Source organism: Neoarius graeffei, chromosome 8, assembly GCF_027579695.1.
Source record: "Neoarius graeffei isolate fNeoGra1 chromosome 8, fNeoGra1.pri, whole genome shotgun sequence".
NCBI classification, from domain to species: domain Eukaryota; kingdom Metazoa; phylum Chordata; class Actinopteri; order Siluriformes; family Ariidae; genus Neoarius; species Neoarius graeffei.
In genome coordinates, this window is record NC_083576.1 from 67,605,544 (window position 1) to 67,630,341 (window position 24,798).

Genomic DNA, 24,798 nt, shown 5'->3' on the forward strand with positions numbered 1-24,798 from the left:
AGGGCTTATCTAATCTCATTATCTGTAGCCGCTTTATCCTGTTCTACAGGGTCGCAGGGAAGCTGGAGCCTATCCCAGCTGACTACAGGCGAAAGGCGGGGTACACCCTGGACAAGTCGCCAGGTCATCACAGGGCTGACACATAGACACAGACAACCATTCACACTCACATTCACACCTACGCTCAATTTAGAGTCACCAGTTAACCTAACCTGCATGTCTTTGGACTGTGGGGGAAACCGGAGCACCCGGAGGAAACCCACGCGGACACGGGGAGAACATGCAAACTCCACACAGAAAGGCCCTCGCCGGCCACGGGGCTCGAACCCGGACCTTCTTGCTGTGAGGCGACAGCGCTAAACACTACACCACCGTGCCACCCCGCCCACAGGGCTATTTTACTGTATTTTTATTCTTTACTCTTTACTGGTTGATGGTGTCAAATGCATTAAGAAGGCAAGAAGTTCCATTTTTGACAAGACACACCTGTTAATTGAGAAGCATTCCAGGTGACTACCTCATGAAGCTGGTTCAGATGATGCCAATAGTGTGCAAAGCTGTTATCAAGGTAAATAGTGATGACTTTGAAGAATCTAAAAGATGAAACATGTTGTTTTTTAACACTTTTTTGTTTACCATATAATTCCATATGTTATTTCATAGTTTTGATGAGTTCAGTATTGTTCTACAATGTAGGGAAAAAAAAAAAACATCGAATTTGAAGGTGTTTCCAAACTTTTGACTGGTACTGTATATATATATATATATATATATATATATATATATATATATATATATGTATATGTGTGTGTGTGTGTGTGTGTTTAAATAATTTTATAGTTAAAGTTTTTAATTAAAGAGGGGTTTTAAAGCAATTTTTAAAGTGTTTTTTTTTTTTTTTTAATGAAGTTTTGATGTTTTATTGGTCTTCAGGGAAGCAGGTCCGGGTGTTTTACGACACTCAAAGCGTCTTTTCCGGTTTTAACTGGTCAGGATTTTCGGCCGCGCGCGTTTCATTCTTCACAGGTGTGCACACGGGAGGGTCGCGCGCTGATTGTTGACGTCATCATCATAAAGGGCGTATAAAATTCACTTGGGTATTATTTAATTTATTTTCATTATTTGTTTCATTTTCGAAATATAGTAATTTTTTTTAATAATTATTATTATTTAAATTTAATGACAATGCTGGCAAGGAATTTATAACCCGAGACGACGTGAGTTTTGCCAGAGGACTGTTTGTGGTGAAGCAGATTAACACTCGGTATGTATCTGTTTACTTACTAGTCAGCGTTTAGGGATTGTAATATTTTACTTGTAAATTTAAAGGAATTACAAAACATTGGGAGGAAAAAAAAAGTTTATCAGCCTATAATATTCATTGTGATTCTCAAACATTTTGGAGGCAGGGATCTCTAACTGTATAACTGCAATATGGCAAAGAAATTATTCAGTAAACATGACAAACGTGGGTTTTTTTCCCTACAAAAAATACAAATAAAAAAGCAAATTACTTACATGGTTTTAAGTTCTGTACTACATTAAATTTATATAAATATGTGGCTAAAATCCAAATTGTAGTATATTTTATACTTGGTTAAATTTAGTATTATTTTTGCAAATGCTCAAAAAAAAAAAAAAACCCACCCCAGAAACATTAGGTTCTGTTTGACATTGGTTGTTGACAGACCTGCTTGTTGAGTTGAGGTTTGGATTAAACCAATTCAGTTCATGTAATCAGTCACGGGTTAATTACTATAGCAACTCAATAATGTACACACACGCAGCAGCACAATCCATAATCAGAATCATATTTATTGGCCAAGTATGTTCACACACACAAGGAATTTGGTTCCAGCTCTTTGTGCTGATACAGCACAAGAGCTTCACTTAATGTTTCTATTGGACCATCAGAATTCAGATAACCTGTGCTGATCATCTGTGACATGGATGCACAAGTTAGTAGAATTTACACAGCATGATTTTTTAAAAACAGAAATCCAGTAAGTTGCAGTTCTGCCCTGTTGATGAGAGCAGACAGGAAGTCTACGGTAAATCCAACAACCGTGATGAGCCGAAAAGCCTCTCAGAATGCACAACACACACAAATGGGCACAGGATCTCCAAAATAGGGCAGTTGAAGATGGAGAAAACATTGCCTGGTCTTTTTCCTATAGCGACTGTTGTGTATGGAAATTCCAGGAGATCAGCATTTTCTGGAATACTCAAACCAACCCGTCTGGTACCAATAACCATGCCACAAAGTCGGCGAGATCAGAAATTTTCCCCATTCTGACGTTTGGTGTGAGCAATAACGGAATCTCTTGATTTGCATGATTTTATGCATTGTGCTGCTGCATAATTGGCTGTGATTGGATAATTGCATGAATCAGCAGGTCTACAAGTGTTCCTATTATTGTGAATGAGTGTATAATAACCTTGATAATGGTGACTTGTAGTTCCACTATTGGAACAACATGAAAAAGAATAACAGTCCGCCTGGCTATGCTTCATAGATCCCTGGGGGTTCACAGTCCCCGTTTTGAGAACTATTATGTTTCTGTTGATAGTGTGAGCTATGTTGTCTCCCAGGGGCGCCGCTAGAAATTTTGGGCCCTTTGAAAGAATATATTGTTATCCCTCCCTTTTATGTTTCTGGTAACCCGACTTCATGATGTTAATCTACTGATGGTTCACCATCAATTCTGCTTCTACTGTGCACAGCTAACATTAGTGCTGGATTGGAAAGCAACAAACCTAACACGGTGTCACGCTCTGGCTCTGCCTATGCAAGATTGTGCCATGAGAGGGGTGAAATATAAAGACTATGTATTCTAATAATTTTGCAGAAAATGGAAAACCAAATCAGAAGGTTGTTGTATTTGCGCATTCTAAGAGACAAAATTATACAAAATTTTTTAATTAATTTAACTTACACATGGGGGCGGCACGGTGGTGTAGTGGTTAGCGCTGTCGCCTCACAGCAAGGTCCTGGGTTCGAGCCCCGGGGCCAGCGAGGGCCTTTCTGTGTGGAGTTTGCATGTTCTCCCCGTGTCCGCGTGGGTTTCCTCCGGGTGCTCCGGTTTCCCCCACACTCCAAAGACATGCAGGTTAGGTTAACTGGTGACTCTAAATTGACCGTAGGTGTGAATGTGAATGGTTGTCTGTGTCTATGTGTCAGCCCTGCGATGACCTGGCGACTTGTCCAGGGTGTACCCCGCCTTTCGCCCGTAGTCAGCTGGGATAGGCTCCAGCTTGCCTGCGACCCTGTAGAAGGATAAAGCGGCTAGAGAGATAATGAACTTACACATGGTAATAATGTTAGTATTGTCCTCTGAGGACCCTCTGTCAATGCTGGGCCCTTAGAATTGTCCTAACTTCCCCTCCTCTAACAGCACCCCTGTTGTGTCCTCATGCTAGATTATTATGCCATGCTAGATTTAAATCTGTTTTCTGATTCTAATAAACAGAACCAAATCATTAATTTGCCCATATTTTGCCCACTTTCTCTGTGATGAGCTTTAACCTAGTGTTTCTACACATGGGCTCCCCAAGTAACCACACTTTGTTTTGGGGACACTGTGGTCTAAAGGTTAGAGAAGCAGCTTTGGGACTAAAAGATCACTGGTTCAATTCCCTGGACCAGCAGGAATGGCTGAAGTGCTCTTGAGCAAGGCACCTAACCCCCACTTGCTCCCTGGGTACTGTAGTATAGCTGCCCCCTGCTCTGGGTATGTGTGCGCGCTCACATGTTCATGTATTCACTGCTTCAGAGGAGTTAAATGCAAATGAGGAATTTCGCTGTGCTTGAGTGTACATGTGACAAAAATAAAGGCTTCCTCCTTCTTTTTTCCCAATCAAGAACAATGTTTTGGGGGCTGGGAGTGAGTGAAACTGTGAAGCAGCCTTGGCATTGTTTCCCAAACCAGTTCCTCGAGGACTGGTTTCAGAAACAATGCCTTAATCTTTACATTGAAAAGGAACAGTTTGTAATTATTTCTTTCTTTCATGTTGCTCAAGGCGATGGCCAGTTGTCTGTGGAGATATCGCCGCCGGATCCTACTGTGCATATGTACGCCATGTATACTCCTTGGATGCCTTTTCCTCTACATAACATTGGCTTTATGTTTAGCCATGGCTCCCACCTACCCATCTGATGGGCAAATTATCACCTCTAACCTGCTAGACAGACACTTTGTAGCCACAGGGACCACTAATTCCAGTATACTGGCCTCCTATCCAGCTCAGCCCTTTTGGAGACAGGACCTGAACAAAACAGCATTTTGGAATCTGATCCAACATGTCATGGACCGCCAGCATAACCCCATCCTTCAAGCCTCAGGAAACGGTTCCCGTAAAGATAACATCACATCACTGAACCAAAATGGATCTTTTCCAAACTATAAAAGGATGTGGAGAATGTCAGATTATGTCACTCTGCCAATTCATATACAGAGGTTTATCAATTCTATGCACTGTAGAGACTACCCACTGCTCATTGACCAGCCAGGATTGTGTGCCAAAATGGCAGAGGCTCCAAAGTTGCTGCTGGCTATTAAGTCACAGGTGCCTAACTTTAGGAACCGCCAAGCCATCAGGATGACATGGGGGTATTCAGGCCTGCTGAAGGGGCAGGTGGGGAAAGGAGGACGAGTGCACAGGGTTTTTCTCTTGGGCAAGATTGATGAAGCCCTTAGTAAAGATATTGAAAAAGAGAGTGAAATGTATAATGACATTATAATGTGGGACTTCATGGACACTTTCTTTAACCTGACGCTGAAGGACATACTGTTCTGGGATTGGTTCTCCAAGCACTGCCAGAATGCCCGCTTTGTGTTAAAGGGTGATGACGATGTCTTTGTGAGGACGCCCGCTCTCCTGGACTACTTGGAGAATCAGGAAAAGCTTCACTTAAAAAGACATGGGTATGCCAAGAAAATGGATGACTTTGTTATTGGGGACATTATCACCTCTGCGATCCCTCGGCGCTCAGAAACCAACAAGTATTTCATCCCTGAAAGTTTCTATGAGGGCATGTATCCAACATATCCAGGTGGAGGAGGGGTAGTCTACTCTGGTGCTCTGGTTCCCAGGCTTCTCCAGGTATCCAGGAGAGTTCATCTGTTTCCTATTGATGATGTTTACCTGGGGATGTGCCTTCAAAGGCTGGGGGTCACCCCCATTGACCACCCAGCCTTCCTTACTTTTGATTTTAAAGCTGCAGACGCAAAGGAGCCCTGTGCCCACCATACCATTCTGCTGGTCCACAAACGCAGTCCCAAAGAAATGTTAAACTTGTGGATGGAGACCTTGGTGCCAAGCGCCGAATGTCGAAACGCAACCCTTAGAGAGAAACGCAGTAAGAGATGGCTTTCTGAATGAACCTGCTTGTGTCAGACAAGAATAACCTGACTGACCTGGGAAAAGACCACTGACTGTTGGCGAAACCCTGCAAAGTCATTTGTGGTTTAACAGGTTTTGAAAAGAGAAATTTGTCCCATGCCTATGTTCCTGAGTGCTGCAAACACACCTCGCTACAAATATTAATGAATCTGTAGCACGAGCTTGAATATCAAGAAATCTGAACTCCAACTCCAGAAACTTAAAATAGTGTACACTCGAGTATAAGTATTCATAAAGTATAACAAGAACGCTTTTTCATACGTAATTGATATCAGTGCATAGTCAGTGACACCAAGACAATGCTCTGTAGAGAGGTCTAAAGACTGGGTGTGCATGTTATGAAGGGAAAACTATCTGATAATGACACTTATATTAACTTCCTTTGTGTATCTTTGTAAATGTCTCCATTTGACTGAATGCTTTTCATGTATACTTTGAAAAATGTTGGCTTAAATAAGCTATGTACTTTATTAGAATTCCATGATCAGAATTATACCTGTGGTCCCATTTATGTATTAAAAAAAAAAAGTATGTTTTTATAGCATTTCATTAAAATAAATAAATTGTGATTACTGTTAGTGTTCTGACAGCTTGCTTTCAAAGCCAGGACATTTTTTTTCCCAAATAAATACCTGAAGCAAATGCAAATTGGATTTTTATGCAAGAGGGAAACACAGGTTTAAAATAAGTTTATTGCCATATGTACATAAATTATGATACAAAAAAAACCACTGGATCATCTTGAAATATACAATCGTATGCATAGAAGGAAATCTTTTTTGTTTGTTTTTTACATGGATTACAAGTAAACCTCGTTCAAATTTCAAAATCAGCTGATGGTCTACGACTGATAATTTTTAATCTGCATCTAACATGTTTAATGCATTTCCATACCTTGTGGTTCAATTCATTATGGTAGTTCTATAGATACCAGTGACTTCAAAAACAGAAGAAGGAACTAAACTCTTGCAATTTCTGTAAAAGTCATCACAGGATCCGACATGCAGGCTTCACTAAAAGTTCTCTGCACCTTCCTCATCTTCGTTCTCCTCCTCTTCATCTGAGTCTTCATCACTCTCGCTGTACTGCACAGTGGCTCGGTTTGTGTTTACAAAAAGGTCCCTTTCATCCTCAGAGTCACTGTTGTCGCACTCGTCCTCTTCATCTTGTTCTTTACTTTTAGTATCATGTTTCTGTGCTTCTTCCTGCACCTGCTCTCTTACACCATCTGTCTCGAATCCTTTAGGCCTGTGTGAAAGTTCCCTATTGAATACATTGCTAAAACACTTTATGGCAAATAACGTATACATAAACCCCAATGTTAATTCTACAATCCCATTTATTTATAGATATACACTGATCAGCCATAACATTATGACCACTGACGGGTGATGTGAATAACATTGATTCTCATTACAATGGCACCTGTCAAGGGGTGGGATAGATTAGGCAGCAAGACAACAGTCAGTTCTTGAAGTTGTGTTGGAAGCAGGAAAAATGGGCGTAAGGATATGAGTGATTTTGACAAGGGCCAGATTGTGAGGGCTGGATGACTGGGTCTGAGCATCTCCAAAATGGTGTGTGTGTGTGGTTTGTTATATATAAATAAAATCAGGGCTTTCCCCGGGGGGGGGGGGGGGGGGGACCAAAGCGGTGCTACTGTTGCAGAGCCTGGCGTGGAGGCGGCATGTTCCCCAGAAAATTTTTGAAACTGGAGACTTCAAATCGTGCATTCTGGTGGCATCTAGGGCTGATTTAGGCACAATTCAACATTATTGCATTTGCTGTTTTTTTTTTTTTTTTTTTTACCTTGTCAAGTATGCAAGGGGCAAAATTAGATTTGAGATGAAAACACTGAAGTGTCAATTCAAAGAAATAATTTTATTGCACAACAAAAAATGCATAATATTGAATAAGACAGCAGCTGAAATTAGAATATTAGCAATATACCTGTCAACTACAGACCCACCAGGCAAAAGGGGCACACAGAAGCCTGCAGTATATTGCCAGAAACAGAATCAAGGTCAAATCATGCAACAATGCCACCTAGCGACCAGCGCCTAGAATGTGGTTTTATGTATGGTTATCAATAGGAGTCAGTGCACGCAGCAAAACCTGTACTGGGATAGTCTAGACCTATATATTACAATATCTTCCTATTTTCTATAGTTATTACTCATTTTCAGAGGGGAATAGGAGATATTTAAGTGCAGAAAACACTCAAATTGAACAATGCAATGGTATTGATTTTTCTTTTTTGGTGTGCAAGTGACCGCGTGGTGCCGATGTTGCACGGCAGTGCACTGCATATCCGCACTTTGGGGAAAGCCCTGTGTATTTTTATATACAATATAATAGTGTGTGTGTGTGTGTGTGTGTTTGTGTGTATTTGTTCTCACCAGATGCCAAGTTTCCTCAAGTAGTGAATATGGTCCCTATACAGAATGAAGCTGATCTCTCCTTTCACCTTGTCACCTTCATCAATAGGATCTATGATCACAAAATCACCTGCCAAAAAGCAAATAACAGTGGTGAAGTAACGATCGAGGGTATTCCAAATCTAGAAACCATTATAAAGCCAGGTTTAAGCAAACCTCTTTTGATCCAGATGTTCTTGCGGAACTTTCTGGGCATGCTGAGCAGAAATCTCTCCCCGTTCTCAGTCACGGCCTCATGGAGGTTATTGCCATTGGTTCCTATAATCTGGAAAATACAGAAACATTCACTAGTCCAGGATAACTCTCACCTTTACAGCGCGCCTGATATTATATGCCATTATAATACAAAATTCAAGCATCCAACTATAATGGAGCTGACAACAAAAGTATGGCATGATATATAGTTTATCCCATGGTGCTGCTGAATTTTTTTTAAAACTGATTGGTCAAAAGGTATTGATCAATTTCCTAAAACAGCAACTCTGACAGTAGTGGTGACTAATTTAAATAACAGGTTTATATTGATGTGCTCATTCTAATACGTCTTGTCTCAAAAGAAAACTCAACTCGATCTAAACCTTGTAATAAACTAATAATGTTTAAGCATTGTTATGCTGAAGCTTTGTGTAAGGAGACATTTATTGCAAATGTTATGAAAGGACTCTCCAGTGTTAATCCTTTGTCAAATTGTCAAAGGTTAAGCTGCTCCTTTATGTTGTCTATCATGCCAATGTCTATGGACTTCTGGGCAAAAAACTGGATTTTTATCTTTTTTTTTAAATAAGAACCGAAGTCAATTTTAAACTTGCTTTATTTCTTAATTAACGTGTTATTCAATTACGTTTTCGGTTTTAGTAACCTTATATTGTGACTCGTATTGGCAACTAATTGCAATTAAATATGATACTTATCGGCCTATTCGGTTTTTAGCCATGTTGAATTTAGTTCGTTTGGTCCACGGCAGGCATCGCTTATCCGCATGATCTTCACGAGACTTGTGCAAGACTTTCAAACATCAAGTGTCAGCGCCGCCATTTTGAAAACTGTTTTTCAAACGAAATATTGCACAAAAACGAGTTTAAATGACGATTACTGCCTACATTTTTCAAACTTTCCTGATTGCTGTCAAAACAAAACTTTTGGCTTGATTACATCAGCAATCAAAAGAGGGCTTGCGCGTCTTTTGACAACGTTCGCAGATGTTGGTCACTTTGATTGCCGCGGTACGTTTTACTTCCGTCTTACGATGTCTCGCACAGGTCTCAATGAATCTCGTTTACGGCCATTGCTTTGACATATGGACATATTACATAGCATATTTCAAAACATTCAAAACTTGCTAGAGCAGTGACAAAAATCGCTATCAAAAATGCATTCCTATATTTAATAAAATGAGAAATAGAATTTTGATAAATTTGCCTTCAGTTCCCCTTTAATATAAAAGCTTTCTTGCCAATGGGTGCAGGTGGTTATATAAGGGCAATTCTTCAGCAGAGAAGCCAAAATTATGAAATTATTAAGATGGCCTTAACTTGTCAGCTCTGCGATCTCACTAAAGTATGGAATCCAAGGCAAAATGTACCGAAAACCATCACCCCAATTATAGCGATTGTCGCTTCAGAGAAATCTTGGTTTGAATTTTAAGAAATAAAAGTTCAGTTTATTTCTGATATAATTCTGTTACTGAATTTTTACTAATCGTAAAAGATTTTACATTCAGAGTTAAACAGCCAATTTTTCTATGCTTTTTTTAGGGTCCAAAGATGCCCCATACAGTGTTAAATTTTTATTTAAATACCACTATCTTGAGGTACTGCAACTAAAAAAAGTTACTACATTTTGCTGTGAATGTAATTCCGCTACCGAAGAACGACCCATAAAGCTGCCGGACAAGAAAAAGCCACATTCATGAACATGGGAGAGCCTTGTATGCTGCAGGTTGCTTACAGTGGTGCTTGAAAGTTTGTGAACCCTTTAGAATTTTCTATATTTCTGCATAAATATGACCTGAAACATCAGATTTGCACACAAGTCCTAAAAGTAGATAAAGAGAACCCAGTTACACAAATGAAACAAAAATATTATACTTGGTAATTTATGTATTGAGGAAAATGATCCAATATTACATATCTGTGAGTGGCAAAAGTATGTGAACCTTTGCTTTCAGTATCTGGTGTGACCCCCTTGTGCAGCAATAACTGCAACTAAACGTTTGCGGTAACTGTTGATCAGTCCTGCACACCGGCTTGGAGGAATTTTAGCCCATTCCTCCGTACAGAACAGCTTCAACTCTGGGATGTTGGTGGGTTTCCTCACATGAACTGTTCGCTTCAGGTCCTTCCACATTATTTCCATTGGATTAAGGTCAGGACTTTGACTTGGCCATTCCAAAACATTAACTTTATTCTTCTTTAACCATTCTTTGGTAGAACCACTTGTGTGCTTAGGGTCGTTGTCTTGCTGCATGACCCACCTTCTCTTGAGATTCAGTTCATGGACAGATGTCCTGGCATTTTCCTTTAGAATTCGCTGGTATAATTCAGAATTCATTGTTCCATCAATGATGGCAAGCTGTCCTGGCCCAGATGCAGCAAAACAGGCCCAAACCATGACACTACCACCACCATGTTTCACAGATGGGATAAGGTTCTTATGCTGGAATGCAGTGTTTTCCTTTCTCCGAACATAACGCTTCTCATTTAAACCAAAAAGTTCTATATTGGTCTTATCTGTCCACAAAACATTTTTCCAATAGCCTTCTGGCTTGTCCATGTGATCTTTAGCAAACTGCAGATGAGCAACAATGTTCTTTTTGGAGAGCAGTGGCTTTCTCCTTGCAACCCTGCCATGCACACCATTGTTGTTCAGTGTTCTCCTGATGGTGGACTCATGAACATTAGCCAATGTGAGAGAGGCCTTCAGTTGCTTAGAAGTTACCCTGGGGTCCTTTGTGACCTCGCCGACTATTACACGCCTTGCTCTTGGAGTGATCTTTGTTGGTCGACCACTCCTGGGGAGGGTAACAATGGTCTTGAATTTCCTCCATTTGTACACAATCTGTCTGACTGTGGATTGGTGGAGTCCAAACTCTTTAGAGATGGTTTTGTAACCTTTTCCAGCCTGATGAGCATCAACAACGCTTTTTCTGAGGTCCTCAGAAATCTCCTTTGTTTGTGCCATGATACACTTCCACAAACATGTGTTGTGAAGATCAGACTTTGATAGATCCCTGTTCTTTAAATAAAACAGGGTGCCCACTCACACCTGATTGAAAACATCTGACTCTAATTTCACCTTCAAATTAACTGCTAATCCTCGAGGTTCACATACTTTTGCCACTCATACATATGTAATATTGGATCTCATTCTCATCTCTAGCCACTTTATCCTTCTACAGGGTCGCAGGCAAGCTGGAGCCTATCCCAGCTGACTACGGGCGAAAGGCGGGGTACACCCTGGACAAGTCGCCAGGTCATCACAGGGCTGACACATAGACACAGACAACCATTCACACTCACATTCACACCTACGGTCAATTTAGAGTCACCAGTTAACCTAACCTGCATGTCTTTGGACTGTGGGGGAAATCGGAGCACCCGGAGGAAACACATGCGGACACGGGGAGAACATGCAAACTCCGCACAGAAAGGCCCTCGCCGGCCACGGGGCTCGAACCCGGACCTTCTTGCTGTGAGGCAACAGCGCTAACCACTACACCACCGTGCCGCCTTAATATTGGATCATTTCCTCAATAAATAAATGACCAAGTATAATATTTTTGTCTCATTTGTTTAACTGGGTTCTCTTTATCTACTTTTAGGACTTGTGTGACAATCTGATGTTTTAGGTCATATTTATGCAGAAATATAGAAAACTCTAAAGGGTTCACAAACATTCAAGCACCACTGTATGTTGTGCTAAACAACCTGTTTATTCATTTTAAGATACTATTTTTTATTGCCTTTGCACAGGCAATTCAATTTAGTAATACATTCTATAGTACAAAAAAGTGTGTAAGTATAGTCTTATTGGAGTGGTATGAGAATGAGGTAGTGCAATTATAGTGATGTCTGTAATACAGTACTGATATCTGTAATACTGTATTTGCATGTTGTGTACAATGCAAGTGTGTAGGAGGATGTGTCAGTACAAATTAACAGCATCCCATAGAGTACACTGTGCAAGATGATGGATTAATGCAAATACTGTTGTGCACAAGATGCTACATCACTGTCAAATGTCGTGTGAAGTAAAGAATGAGAATGGGACCAGGGTATCAGGTTCTCCGAGTCCTACTGCATGGATGATTAGCAGTATTTTTCAGGGGGGGGGTTGGTGTGACAGCAGAACCAGATAAACCTGTCTGGTGATTGAGATTTTTTTTTTTGCTCTTGACTACCTGTTACCAGGCTTGTAGTACTCAACTCCAAGACTCACACTCGAGTCCGACTCGTGCATTAACAGCATCTGGATTCGTAAATTGGAGACAAGGACTCGGATTTTTTCTTTATTTTTTGTAACATGCCATAATAATTTGGAATAAGATATTTACATCCACATTAATTTTTATACTAATTTCGTGCAAGAGAATGCACGTTCACCTGTTCATACGTCATGTTCAGGAACAAACTAACGTTAATGGTGCTGAAATGCCTGGAGAGAACGTCCCTAGGATTGTCCGTTTTGCTTATACAGACTTCTCGTGCAGTGGGGAAAAAAATGCCCTGCTGTGTGTTCCATATGTAGAAGAACTATCGAGGAGACAACAGGGACAAACTTGAACTTCAATCGTCATTTGGCAAGACTCCATCCAGAGAAATAAGGGACAGGCTATGTTCATTGCTCTGTTGAAAGTGGGGCTTGCTGAGCGATGAACAAGCTTTTTATCTGTAGCCTATTAACTAAAATGGGGCAGTCAAGCAGTAACGTTCGTCCAACACAGCAGCAGAGACGGTTTCACATAAAGGTAGCAACAGCCACCGTCAAATGGTGCGGTTGGAGTCTTGGTTGTGGACTCGACTCGAAATTTTCTTTTATGACTTGGACTTGAACACTGGGGACTCGAGGTTTAGGTGGGGTTTACATTAGACCGTATCAGCGGATCATCAGATTAACGTTTTTAAAACGATTAGTGTGCACACAGCAACGCCAATACACGATTCGCGTGCACACAGCAACACCAATACACGGATACGCTCGGCTCCGCAGGCATCTTGCGCTCCAAATCACTCCGCCCTGAACAGCGAGTGCCCTCTGGAGGGTGCGCACTCCGGCCCTGCGCAGCTCACAGAGCACACGAGTGAAGTGCACGAGCAGTGATTTGGGACTGAGCCGCTGTGTGTGTGATCTCAGTGCATGTCGGGCATGCGCGTCACTTACCACTTGCAAGTGGAAGGATGGCAAGCCTAAAGACAATCATAACTACACAATGGGCAGTATTTGCATCAGTATTTACAGTATTTTCATACTTTTATACTCTTTAATGAAAGGTGATACAAGGCGGAAGTCCGCGCCGTTTTTCAGCAGTCGCGTCACATGACCAACGCCAGCGAATCAGGAAGGTGGATGTCACAGTGACGTTGTCCAGTGACGACGCCAGCTAGAGCTCAGCACAGCGTATCTGCGTATTCTCAATGTTTACACAGCACCGGACCAGACACGATCTGGATTGAATACGTGGACCCTGGCGGATTCCCGTTTCCCGGCGTTTCCAGGTGTTTTAATGTAAACGGACAGTGCATCCGCGAAGAAAACGAGACAGATACGGTCTAATGTAAACTTGGCCTTAGTGACTCGACTACAACACGGCCTGTTACTGTTCTCTCTAGTCAGCAGCTAGCAAACCATACATATATTGATCCTGTAGAAAACGAGCAGGAGATGCTGTGTTTGTAGCCTTGTTGAGCCTCCTTTACAACGTGAGCAGTGTTTAGATACCAGGAAAAGTCTGGCCGCTCTCTCCACCTCTCTTGTTTATATAGCGTAGTGCCCTGCACTCCCGCGGGAGTCCCGTGGGACCCACGGGACCCAACACAAAGCAGTGCGGCGCGGGACAAATTTTGAAAGCTCATTGCGAGCGGGAGGGGGAGTGTACAATGCGGGAGCGGGCAGGAGAGGTGATAAGCTGCAGTCCCGCTAACTAAAAATGTGTTAAATTAATAATTTATAAATTTTATTTTAATGTCTATCATATATAATTTGTGCTGGATATTTTATTTGGCATTAATAAAAACATTTTAAGATGCCTAAATTTGCGGATGTGGTCTAATCTCGCGTACGTTTCCGATTCCTTTCTGCTCTTCCGTGTTTGAGATCTCCGATCATGGCAGAAGAGCAGAGCTCCTCTAGTGAAGCTCACAGTGCTTCAGAAGTAAGTGCTGCTTTAAAAAGAGGTACATTTACCGTTAAAAAGTCAAGAGTCCTGAAATCAGACATTTGGAAGTCGTTCTCACGACTTTGCGGGCGGGAGCGGGACTGAAAATCATAATTCTTGGCGGGAGCGGGACTGCACAATGCGGGAGCGGGACTGAAAATCATAATTCTTGGCGGGAGCGGGACTGCACAATGCAGGAGCGGGACTGAAAATTCTGTCCTGTGCAGACCTCTAATAATAGCGGGCAAGGTGTTTTGTGCTTCAGGTTAAAAAATGTTTAATTTGTTCATATTTTGGGAAGCAGACCCAACTAATTTCATTACAAATAATGCACTTGAATAATAAAAACAATAACTGCAGGATTGGGAGGGACTGGTCAAATCTCTTTTGGGAGCAAGCTGGAGTGGGATTAAAAACCACTCCTGTAAACACCAAACCTGAATGAACAGTTACACAATGCTAGCAGGGTAAAGTCATTCACCATCTACTGTTCAGTGTTCTTAACACACTCTTCAAACCTAAAATTAAACTGCTATATTAAATTCATCTAGCTTGGTAGATGTTATACATATAGTTGTGTGTCAGCAGTAAAATAATGGACGACTATGTTTTATAAATGACAGCATATATAAGGAAAAATGCTCTTGGCCTAGAACAGAGCCAACGTATGATTACTATTGCTAACACTATACAGTTATAACTGAACTGCACTGAACTCACCCTCATAATCCGCTGTTTCTCATTAGGTGTGATGTAGTCCTCCATGACTTCCTTGAAAACATGCTTACACTTGGTTGCTTTGGACATCGTTGGTGATATCTGAAATCCTCCTTATCTATAAATATAGTATGGATTAGACAAAAATGTTGCATCTTTCTAGCAAATCTATCAGAATTTACTGCCAAGTACATTCTCACATACAAGAAATTAGCTTTGGTGATTGGTGCTTGTTTATATAAATACAAAAAAAATACAACCCCAATCCCCAAAAAATGCTGGGACACGGTGTAAAACACAAAAACAGAATGTGAAGATTTGCAAAACATGGAAACCCTGTATTTCACTGAAAATGGTACAAAGACAGCATATCAAATGTTGAAGCTGAGAATTTATCTATTTATTTTTTAAATATTTGCTCTTTTTGAATTTGATGTCAGCAACACATTTCAGAAAAGCTGGAATGGGGCAACAAAAGACTGAAAAAGTTGTGTAATGGGGGGACTAATTTGGTTAATTAGCAACAGGTCAGTAACATGATTAAATATAAAAAGAGCATCCCAGAGAGGTGGAGTCTGTCAGAAGTAAAAATGGGGAGGGGTTCACCGCTCTGTGAAAGACTGTGGGAAAACAGTGCAGCAATTTTAAGAATGACGTTCCTCAATGTAAAATTGCAAAGAATTTGGGGATCACATCATCTATGGTACATAATATCATTAAAAGATTCAGAGAATCTGGAGAAATCTCTGTATGCCAGAGACAAGGCTGAAAACTGACATTGGATGCCTGTGATCTTCAGTCCCTCAGGAGACACTGCATTAAAAGCAGACACGTGTCTGTAGTGGAAATCACTGTATGGGCTCAGGAACACTTCAGAAAACCATCGTCTGTGAAAACAGTTCATTACTGCATCCACAAATGCAAGTTAAAACCAGATAGAAACAATATCCAGAAACACCGCCACCTTCTCAGGGCCCGAGCTCATTTACGATGGACTGAGGCGAAATGGAAAATTGTCCCAAGGTCTGACGAATCTAAAGTAGAATTCTTTTTAGAAATCATGGACACCACGTCCTCCAAGCTAAAGAGGAGAAGGACCATCCGGCTTGTTATCAGTGCACAGTTCAAAAGCCAGCATCTGTGATGGTATGAGGTTGCATTAGTGCACATGACATGGGTAACTTGTACATCTGGGAATGCAGCATTAATGTTGAATGATATATGAGGGTAAGTCAAAAAGTTCTAAGATAAATGGGAAAAAATCTTTATTTCTGGAAACAACAAAGCTATTTCTCTACATATCCTCCATTTAAGTCTAAACGCTTCTGCAAGCGATGTTTCCATCACAGAATTCCTTCTTTGTATTCCTTTTTTGAATTTATAACATCTGTCTTAGAACTTTTTGTCTTACCCTCGTATACATGTTTCAGAGCAATATGCTGCCATCCAGACAAAATCTTTTTCAGGGAAGGCCTTCCTTCTTTCAGCAAGACAATTGTTTTCAGAACATATGAAAACTGCATGGCTCTGTAGTAAGAGTCTGGGTGCTAAACTGGCCTGCCTGCAGTCCAGACCCGTCTCCCATTTAAAACATTTAGCACGTTATGAAGCACAAAATATGACAAAGGAGACCCCAGACTGTTGAACTGTATCATTATCATTGGCCCATATCATTGTTCCGACGGTGGGCTGCAGTGTCCACGATTTGCTTCCAAGCTGTTCTATTTTTCGTCGCTCTATATGCATCTGGCGCCGACAGCGCTGTCCACGTGACGATGTCATCCATCCATCTTCTTCTTGGTCTTCCTCTTTTTCCATTGAGAAGGCCGAATAGAATGTCCTTCTCTAATGACTCCGACTGTCTCGAGACATGACCGTAGTAACTTAGTTTCCTTCTTTTAACCATTTCCAGCAGTTGACTATCAACTTTAGCCTCTTGTAAAACATTTTCGTTTGTTTTCTTTGCTGTCCATGGTAGTCTCATCATTCTTCTCAGGCACCTCATTTCGAACGCATCGATTCTCTTCTCTTCATTCTTCCTGATTACCCAAGCTTCATAACCATATGTTGCCACCGGCCAGACAAGTGCCTTTACCAATCTGCATTTTGTTGCTATGCTAATCCCTCTATTCTTCCATATGGTATTTAACTTTGACATTACTGCTGCTCCAAATCCCAAACGTGCCGTTACTTCTTTGCCTGTATATCAGGCAAAAATGGGACAACGTTTCTCTTTCAAAACTACAGCAATTGATCATCTCAGTTCCCAAATGTTTACAGAGCATGGTTTTCCCCAAAGCGTTTTAGCATATTGGGCCAGATACGCTTGCTCTGCCTGCCGATACGCTTAGTCGCTTTAGTTAAAATCCGATACGCTTAGATTTATACAGATACGTTAAATTTTCTACCCACAAGTAACTACATACATAGGAGAGCAAATAACAGATCCATTTACATATCGATTGATATTTGTGTTAAACAAGCAGTCTTTTTTCCAATGTTTGTGTTGATTCTGTCAAAGTAATATGTCCGCATGGTATGATGTAAACAAACAAATCTGTTGGCTATGTCAAGATCATGTGTTCAAACCATCCAATAAAAATAGCAAAACATCCCGGAAGTTTCCGATTCATGATAAGCGATCTCATTGTCTGCTGCTGATGTCCCCCACCAGACGGACAAAGCTGACTGATTTTAATCACAAAAGTTTGACCTAGTCTATTATCATTCATGAATGTGTTTATAAGTACATAATCTTTCTGCAAACTTAAATGTATGAATTAAGTTTTCTTTTCCTTTAAATATGTTTTAATCTTAATCTAGTCCATTTAATAAAGTACCAAAATTTAAACTTTATAATATGCAGTTGCCTTACTTTTCTTTTCAGTGTATCTTTAGTTATACATAATTATGGTAATTGCATCAGAAACATTCTAAATCATTACACTTATAGTAATACAGCAACTTATTTTAAGATGGCAGTTCTTAGGTTCAGATCCCTTTGTGATCAACAGGAGGTCATGATGATTGATTCTCTTCATTGGCTTGCATAAGATGGGGCAAACCACTGTTCATATTTTCATGCACATTTTTGTTACAACACTACTCGATCATAGATAATTAAGGAATCCCTGTAGATTTTCAATCTATAACAAAACAGTTCAACTTGCATGTTGAACTGTTAAGTGCATATTCTGGACCAATTTCATGGGGTTTTTTTTATGTGAAAGTATGTCCCTTTACACACTCATCCAGAAGAGTAATTTTGCACAAGGCCATCTGTCTACAGCAGAAAAAAATAAAAAACGCATCTGGAAAAATCCCAAGGGAGTCTGGAGCCAGATTTGTGACGTCACCTGCGGAAGCGCCAGCAGGCTGCGCAAGCTTTGCACGGTTTCAGTGCACAGCCTGTGTAGACCAAGCGCTCCCATTTCTCTCTCATTGTCCGGTCTTTTGGAAAACGATGAGTACTAATCCCATCATGATTGGTGTTGCTACACCCTCCTACGATACATCTGTTAATCATTTTAATAATTATGTGATAATGTTGAAGAAATTTGCAGAAAACCACCAGGTCGTTTTCTTATAAACAAAGCAGTGCTGACGCAGGATTCAGAAGGAGGCGTCCCGCACGCAACGTCAGGAAAATCAATGTTTGCCGGGAAATTCAAATGCCAAGTTTTTTCAGAGGCGGACCAATTCGCCTCAAATGGCTTGATTTCAACTGAATTTTTCTGGTATTGCGCAAGGTAAAAAAATTGCACAAAATGTGACAGATATTTGACCAAAGTTTCATATAAAATAGAATTACATTGATCTTGCTCCTGAATTTACCCGTGATATGCACTTTAAGATGAAATTTCAAATGTGTATACATTAATCCTATTTAGGTCAGAAATCATTGAAACACTGGTAAAATCTATCCTATAATCATGTATCTAAAACCTCTCAGAGACCCTGAAAATGCACCTGAGAGCATCTATTTTCAAAACATTTTCCAGTGGATCATGCCCCCAGACCCCCCTAGTTTTGCTTAACGCCACTGGCGCTCAATTGTCTGTGCATTATCATGCCAGAATTTAGGGCTTTAATTTTTTTCTGGGGAAAACACTGCAGAGTGTTGTTAAAAGTAAAGGTGATGCAACACAGTGGTAAACATGCTGCTGTCCCAACTTTTCTGAAACGTCTTGCTGACACCAAATTCAAAAATGAACATTATATTTATTTAAAAAAAAAAGAAAAATCAAACGTTGACTCTAATCCAAGGGCGGCACGGTGGTGTAGTGGTTAGCGCTGTCGCCTCACAGCAAGAAGGTCCGGGTTCGAGCCCCGTGGCCGGCGAGAGCCTTTCTGTGCGGAGTTTGCATGTTCTCCCCATGTCCGCGTGGGTTTCCTCCGGGTGCTCCGGTTTCCCCCACAGTCCAAAGACATGCAGGTTAGGTTAACTGGTGACTCTAAATTGACCGTAGGTGTGAATGTGAATGGTTGTCTGTGTCTGTGTCAGCCCTGTGATGACCTGGCGACTTGTCCAGGGTGTACCCCGCCTTTCGCCCGTAGTCAGCTGGGATAGACTCCAGCTTGCCTGCGACCCTGTAGAACAGGATAAAGCGGCTAGAGATAATGAGATGAGATGAGAATCTAATCCAAAGTGAAAGGTAAGATGTATAAGACAGTAGTGAGACCAGCTATGATGTACGGTATGGATTGGAGACCGTACCCTTAACGAAGAGACAGGAGGCAAAGTTGGAGGTGGCGGAGTTGAGGATGTTAAGGTTTGCGATGGGAGGTTGGACAGGATAAGGAACGAGCACATCAGAGGGACAGCACATGTGGAGAGCTTGGGAATTAAGCAAATTCCCAATGGGCACATCCTGAGAAGAGATGCAGAGCATGTTGGAAGGAGAATGTTGAGGATGGAGCTGCCAGGCACATGAAAACGAGGAAGGCCAAAGAGGAGATACATGGATGTGGTGAGAGAGGATATGAAAGTGGTAGAGAAGGATGCGGAAGACAGGGAGCAATGGAGACGAAAGATCGGGAGCAACCAAAAGATGATGATGATCTGTTATGTTGCCTTTGTACTATTTTGAATTAAATGCACATGATCACATTGTTCTTATTTAGGACTCCCTAAAGTGAATGACGCATGAAATGGAATGACGAATGACAGGTAGTAAATTTGAACAATAAATGGTCCCTTGTCATTCAGATTCTTACAAATGGAATACCGATTGAAATCTTTAGTTTTAGACCTCCCTAGGATAAGATAAGTGGGTGCTTGGTGGGATATCAGCTTTTACAAATGGAATGACCGGGTTTCTATATGTATTGACTTACTTTGAGCTAATGTTGTCAGTGATATCACCTTTTACAAATGGAATGATAAGGTTTCTAGGTGGAATGACATACTTTGAGGCAATGTTATCAGTGATATCAAATTAACAAATGGAATGACATTGTTTCTAGGGTTAGGGTTAGGTTATAGGTGATATCACTGATAACATTGCCTCAAAGTATGTCATTCCACAGGCGGCACGGTGGTGTAGTGGTTAGCGCTGTCGCCTCACAGCAAGAAGGTCCGGGTTCGAGCCCCGTGGCCGGCGAGAGCCTTTCTGTGCGGAGTTTGCATGTTCTCCCCGTGTCCGTGTGGGTTTCCTCCGGGTGCTCCGGTTTCCCCCACAGTCCAAAGACATGCAGGTTAGGTTAACTGGTGACTCTAAATTGACCGTAGGTGTGAATGTGAGTGTGAATGGTTGTCTGTGTCTATGTGTCAGCCCTGTGATGACCTGGCGACTTGTCCAGGGTGTACCCCGCCTCTCGCCCGTAGTCAGCTGGGATAGGCTCCAGCTTGCCTGTGACCCTGTAGAAGGATAAAGTGGCTAGAGATAATGAGATGAGACGTCATTCCACCTGGAAACGCTGTCATTCCATTTGTAAAAGGTGATATCACTGATAACACAACCTAAAAGTATGTCATTCCACTTATGCCGCTTTTCCACTACAAACGCGGCTGAGCCGTGTCGGGCTGAGCGGGGCTCTTGGAGTTGCATTTCGACTACAATCGCGCTGAACCGTGCTGGCTGGAAGTGGGTGGACACATTGGGTGGAGTTAGCGAAAGTGGGTGGACGTCACGTGATGTCGTTAAGCAGCGCAAACAGTGACATCAGTGAGCTTTTAAGCGGTAGTCTCACGCCCCGGATAGTAAACAATAAACATGGAGGACATGGAGTCGTTAGTGTTGCTGGTCTTGGTGCTGTGGCTTGTTGTCACCGACAACGCCAACAGATACTGGCAAGAGCGTATAGATGAGGCGAGGCGCATAAGGCTTCATAATTCTCGTAATTCGTAATTCTTCTTCTTCCGGGTTTGCGGTGTTTACAGATCCCAGCGTGCTCGCGGGGCGTGTGTGGGCATGTGAGGACACTCCTCCTCACCAATCAGTGCACAGGGGAGTGTCTGCTCACGCCCCCAGCCTCACTCGGCACGGTTTGGCTCGCTTCAGCCCCACTCCAAAACGGTGCAAGTTTTAGGGGCTAAGCAGGGCTGAAGCGAGCTGAGTCGTGCTGGTTTTTGGTAGTCGAAACGTGAGCCGTGTCGGGCTGAAGTGAGCTGAAGCGAGCTGAAAAAGGGTAGTGGAAAAGGGCCATTAGAAACAATGTCATTCCATTTCATGAGCTGAAAGCATGTCATTCCACCTACATTTCAATCGTTATTCCATTTATAAGAATCTGAATGACAAGGGACCATTTATTGTTCAAATCACTAGCTGTCATTCCATTTCATGCGTCATTCACTTTAGGGAGTCCCTTTTATTTACAGTTTACAGTGTGTCCCAACTTTTTTGGAATTGGGGTTGTAAGAAGAATTAAAGTTATACAAACTTAAAAAAACAAACACACCACCACCACATATTTAAGAGGTATGTATGTGCATGGGTTGTTTAAGTCCAAGCTGTACAGTGTCCCAGAATAAGCAAAAAACTGGTCACAGGATGAAGATGAAGACTCATGAGATGAATGTGTGAGAAGAAGACGAGAACATGTTAGATAGATAAATAAATAAATAACCAAGCTGTACAGTGTGAGCCTGAATGTGCAATAAAAGTTCACAGAATGAAGCTGTATTAATGATGAAGAATGAGAGTTTAGAGTCAGCAGGGGTCTCTGGCCTGACTGATGAACACTGCTGTGTGCAGGACAGTAATCAGCTTTGCTACAGAGTCGAGCTGTTCTGTTAGCCGGTTAGCTGCTAACAAGCCTAAAATAGCCGTTTTTCACACACAATAACAATGTAAAAGTCGCCATTTGTTAAAGGTACATACCTAGAAAATCTTCATAAAAACCTGAATTTATTCTGTGTGTTGCTTTCTGGTACATGGAAATAAATTCCCACACGCTGTGAAACTGCTGAACGCTTTCGGCGAACGTGGAACTCACTTCCTGTGGCTTCCGCTTGGAACACGTGCGGCATTGTGGGTAATGTAGTCATACTGTCGAAAACAGTCACTGCAGTCGTGTACAGGTTGTTAAGGGCCCCATACACGTTCAAAAAAGTCGTCAAAATTTTGATATCAAAATTTTGATACAAAGTTTGATCGTGTGTAGGGTGTTTTGATGTCAAAAATTTGATGTCAAAATTTTGAACCCAAATTTTGACATATCAAATCACTTTGATATTTTTTGAAGAGTCGTCAAATTATTGATGCGTGCGTGGGGGGCTTGATGGACAAGCGTTCACTTGGTGGTATAGATGAACGCATCACAGTGTCTTCTTTCAATATCAATGGCTTGACAAGGTCCAATAATTCATCGAAGGATGGGGCATCCATCCTAAGGAAATTACGGAAGTCCTCTGGTTCTTTGAGACGAAGTTCTCTGAGGAGGTTGACGTGACCGTACGTTCGCCGTTTCAAAAACCAGTCTTTCGACCATTTCCGTCGATGCCGAGGTGGTTCATTGTCCAAAGCGAACACAAGTGCTATGGCCACTGCTGCGTCCATGTCAAAGTTTTTGACAATACTGAATTTTTGATAGAAAAAACATTGAATCGTGTGTGGACATCTCATCTCATCTCATTATCTCTAGCCGCTTCATCCTTCTACAGGGTCGCAGGCAAGCTGGAGCCTATCCCAGCTGACTACGGGCGAAAGGCGGGGTACACCCTGGACAAGTCGCCAGGGCATCACAGGGCTGACACATAGACACAGACAACCATTCACACTCACATTCACAGTCACCAGTCAACCTAACCTGCATGTCTTTGGACTGTGGGGGAAAACGGAGCACCCGGAGGAAACCCACGCGGACACGGGGAGAACATGCAAACTCCACACAGAAAGGCCCTCGCCGGCCCCGGGGCTCGAACCCAGGACCTTCTTGCTGTGAGGCGACAGCGCTAACCACTACACCACCGTGCCGCCCGTGTGTGGACATTTTACATCAAAATTTTGATACAAAATTTTGACGACTTTTTTGAACGTGTATGGGGCCCTTTAGGCTTGTGTTTGCCAGAGGTGGACCAAGTACCCAAGTTCATTACTTGAGTCAAAGTACATATCCCACTGGTCAAATGCTACTCTGATACAAGTGAAAGTTGTCCAGTCAAATTTTTACTTAAGTATTAAAAGTACTGGTGTAGTGGTTAGCGCTGTCGCCTCACAGCAAGAAGGTCCGGGTTCGAGCCCTGTGGCCGGCGATGGCCTTTCTGTGTGGAGTTTGCATGTTCTCCCCGTGTCCGCGTGGGTTTCCTCCGGGTGCTCCGGTTTCCCCCACAGTCCAAAGACATGCAGGTTAGGTTAACTGGTGACTCTAAATTGACCGTAGGTGTGAATGTGAGTGTGAATGGTTGTCTGTGTCTATGTGTCAGTCCTGTGATGACCTGGTGACTTGTCCAGGGTGTACCCCGCCTTTCGCCCGTAGTCAGCTGGGATAGGCTCCAGCTTGCCTGCGACCCTGTAGAACAGGATAAATTAAGAAATTAATATTGCTGGGTGGCACAGTGGTGTAGCGGTTAGCACGGTCGCCTCACAGCAAGAAGGTTCCGGGTTCGAACCCAGCGGCCGGCGAGGGTCTTTCTGTGTGGAGTTTGCATGTTCTCCCCGTGTCTGCGTGGGTTTCCTCCGGGTGCTCCGGATTCCCCCACAATCCAAAGATATGCAGTTAGGTTGACGTGGGGCAGCCTTGGGCTGAGGTGCCCTTGAGCAAGGTACCTGACCCCTGACTGCTCCCCGGGCACTCTGGTGGGGCTGCCCACTGCTCTGATTGTGTGTGTTCACTGCTTCAGATGGGTTAAATACAGAGGATGAATTTCACTGTGCTTGAATTTGAATAATCTCATCTCATCTCATTATCTCTAGCCGCTTTATCCTTCTACAGGGTCGCAGGCAAGCTGGAGCCTATCCCAGCTGACTACGGGCGAAAGGCGGGGTACACCCTGGACAAGTCGCCAGGTCATCACAGGGCTGAATTTGAATAATACTGCACAGATTAAAGAGAGATGGGAAATTGAAATTAACTCCAACATATCGCATGATATGTAGGAAGAAATATGTACTGAAGTACATTTGGTCACTAATTCGAATGTATGGAGGGAATTTAAATGGAAGGTAATCACGAGGTTCTTTCGGACACCTGAAATTCGGACTACGCGCTCAAATAAATGCTGGAGAAACTGTGGCCCACACATTGGCAATCAGATCCACATACCGTACTTTGGTTATGCCCAAAACTGGAAACGTTCTGGGAGGAAGTGTTTGAAACACTTAATTTGGTGGAAATATTACAATGGACCCAATGGTGGCTCTACTAGGTCTATTACCAAGAAGCATCGATGGAAGAGGCAAAAAATATCTTTTACAGATACTGCTA

The 24,798-nt window shown here is 42.2% G+C and overlaps 2 protein-coding genes across 2 annotated transcripts; one reads left to right on the plus strand and one right to left on the minus strand.

Moving 5' to 3' along the window:
- Positions 1-4,023: 4,023 nt before the first annotated feature.
- si:dkey-160o24.3 (N-acetyllactosaminide beta-1,3-N-acetylglucosaminyltransferase 2) lies at positions 4,024-5,382 on the plus strand. Its single transcript, XM_060926734.1, has one exon. It carries the CDS (start codon positions 4,024-4,026, stop codon positions 5,380-5,382), a length of 1,359 nt encoding a protein of 452 aa, XP_060782717.1.
- A 729-nt stretch (positions 5,383-6,111) lies between these two features.
- eif1ad (eukaryotic translation initiation factor 1A domain containing) lies at positions 6,112-22,372 on the minus strand. The gene is made up of 5 exons (XM_060928069.1): positions 22,254-22,372; positions 14,935-15,049; positions 7,998-8,106; positions 7,803-7,911; positions 6,112-6,651 (listed from the first exon to the last, which is right to left on the minus strand). The coding sequence occupies exons 2-5, from the start codon at positions 15,019-15,021 to the stop codon at positions 6,417-6,419; spliced, it is 540 nt and encodes a 179-aa protein (XP_060784052.1). The 5' UTR covers positions 15,022-15,049; positions 22,254-22,372; the 3' UTR covers positions 6,112-6,416.
- Between the last annotated feature and the right edge of the window lie 2,426 nt (positions 22,373-24,798).

Excerpts from the sequence above, each read along its gene's own strand:
- si:dkey-160o24.3 (XM_060926734.1), top strand. The coding sequence starts at position 4,024 with ATGGCCAGTTGTCTGTGGAGATATCGCCGCCGGATCCTACTGTGCATA.
- eif1ad (XM_060928069.1), bottom strand. The coding sequence starts at position 15,021 with ATGTCCAAAGCAACCAAGTGTAAGCATGTTTTCAAGGAAGTCATGGAG. Across the intron at positions 8,107-14,934 it reads AGAAACAGCGGATTATGAGG|ATTATAGGAACCAATGGCAA; the intron begins GTGAGTTCAGTG and ends TGTATTTTCCAG. Across the intron at positions 7,912-7,997 it reads GAACATCTGGATCAAAAGAG|GTGATTTTGTGATCATAGAT; the intron begins GTTTGCTTAAAC and ends GCTTTTTGGCAG.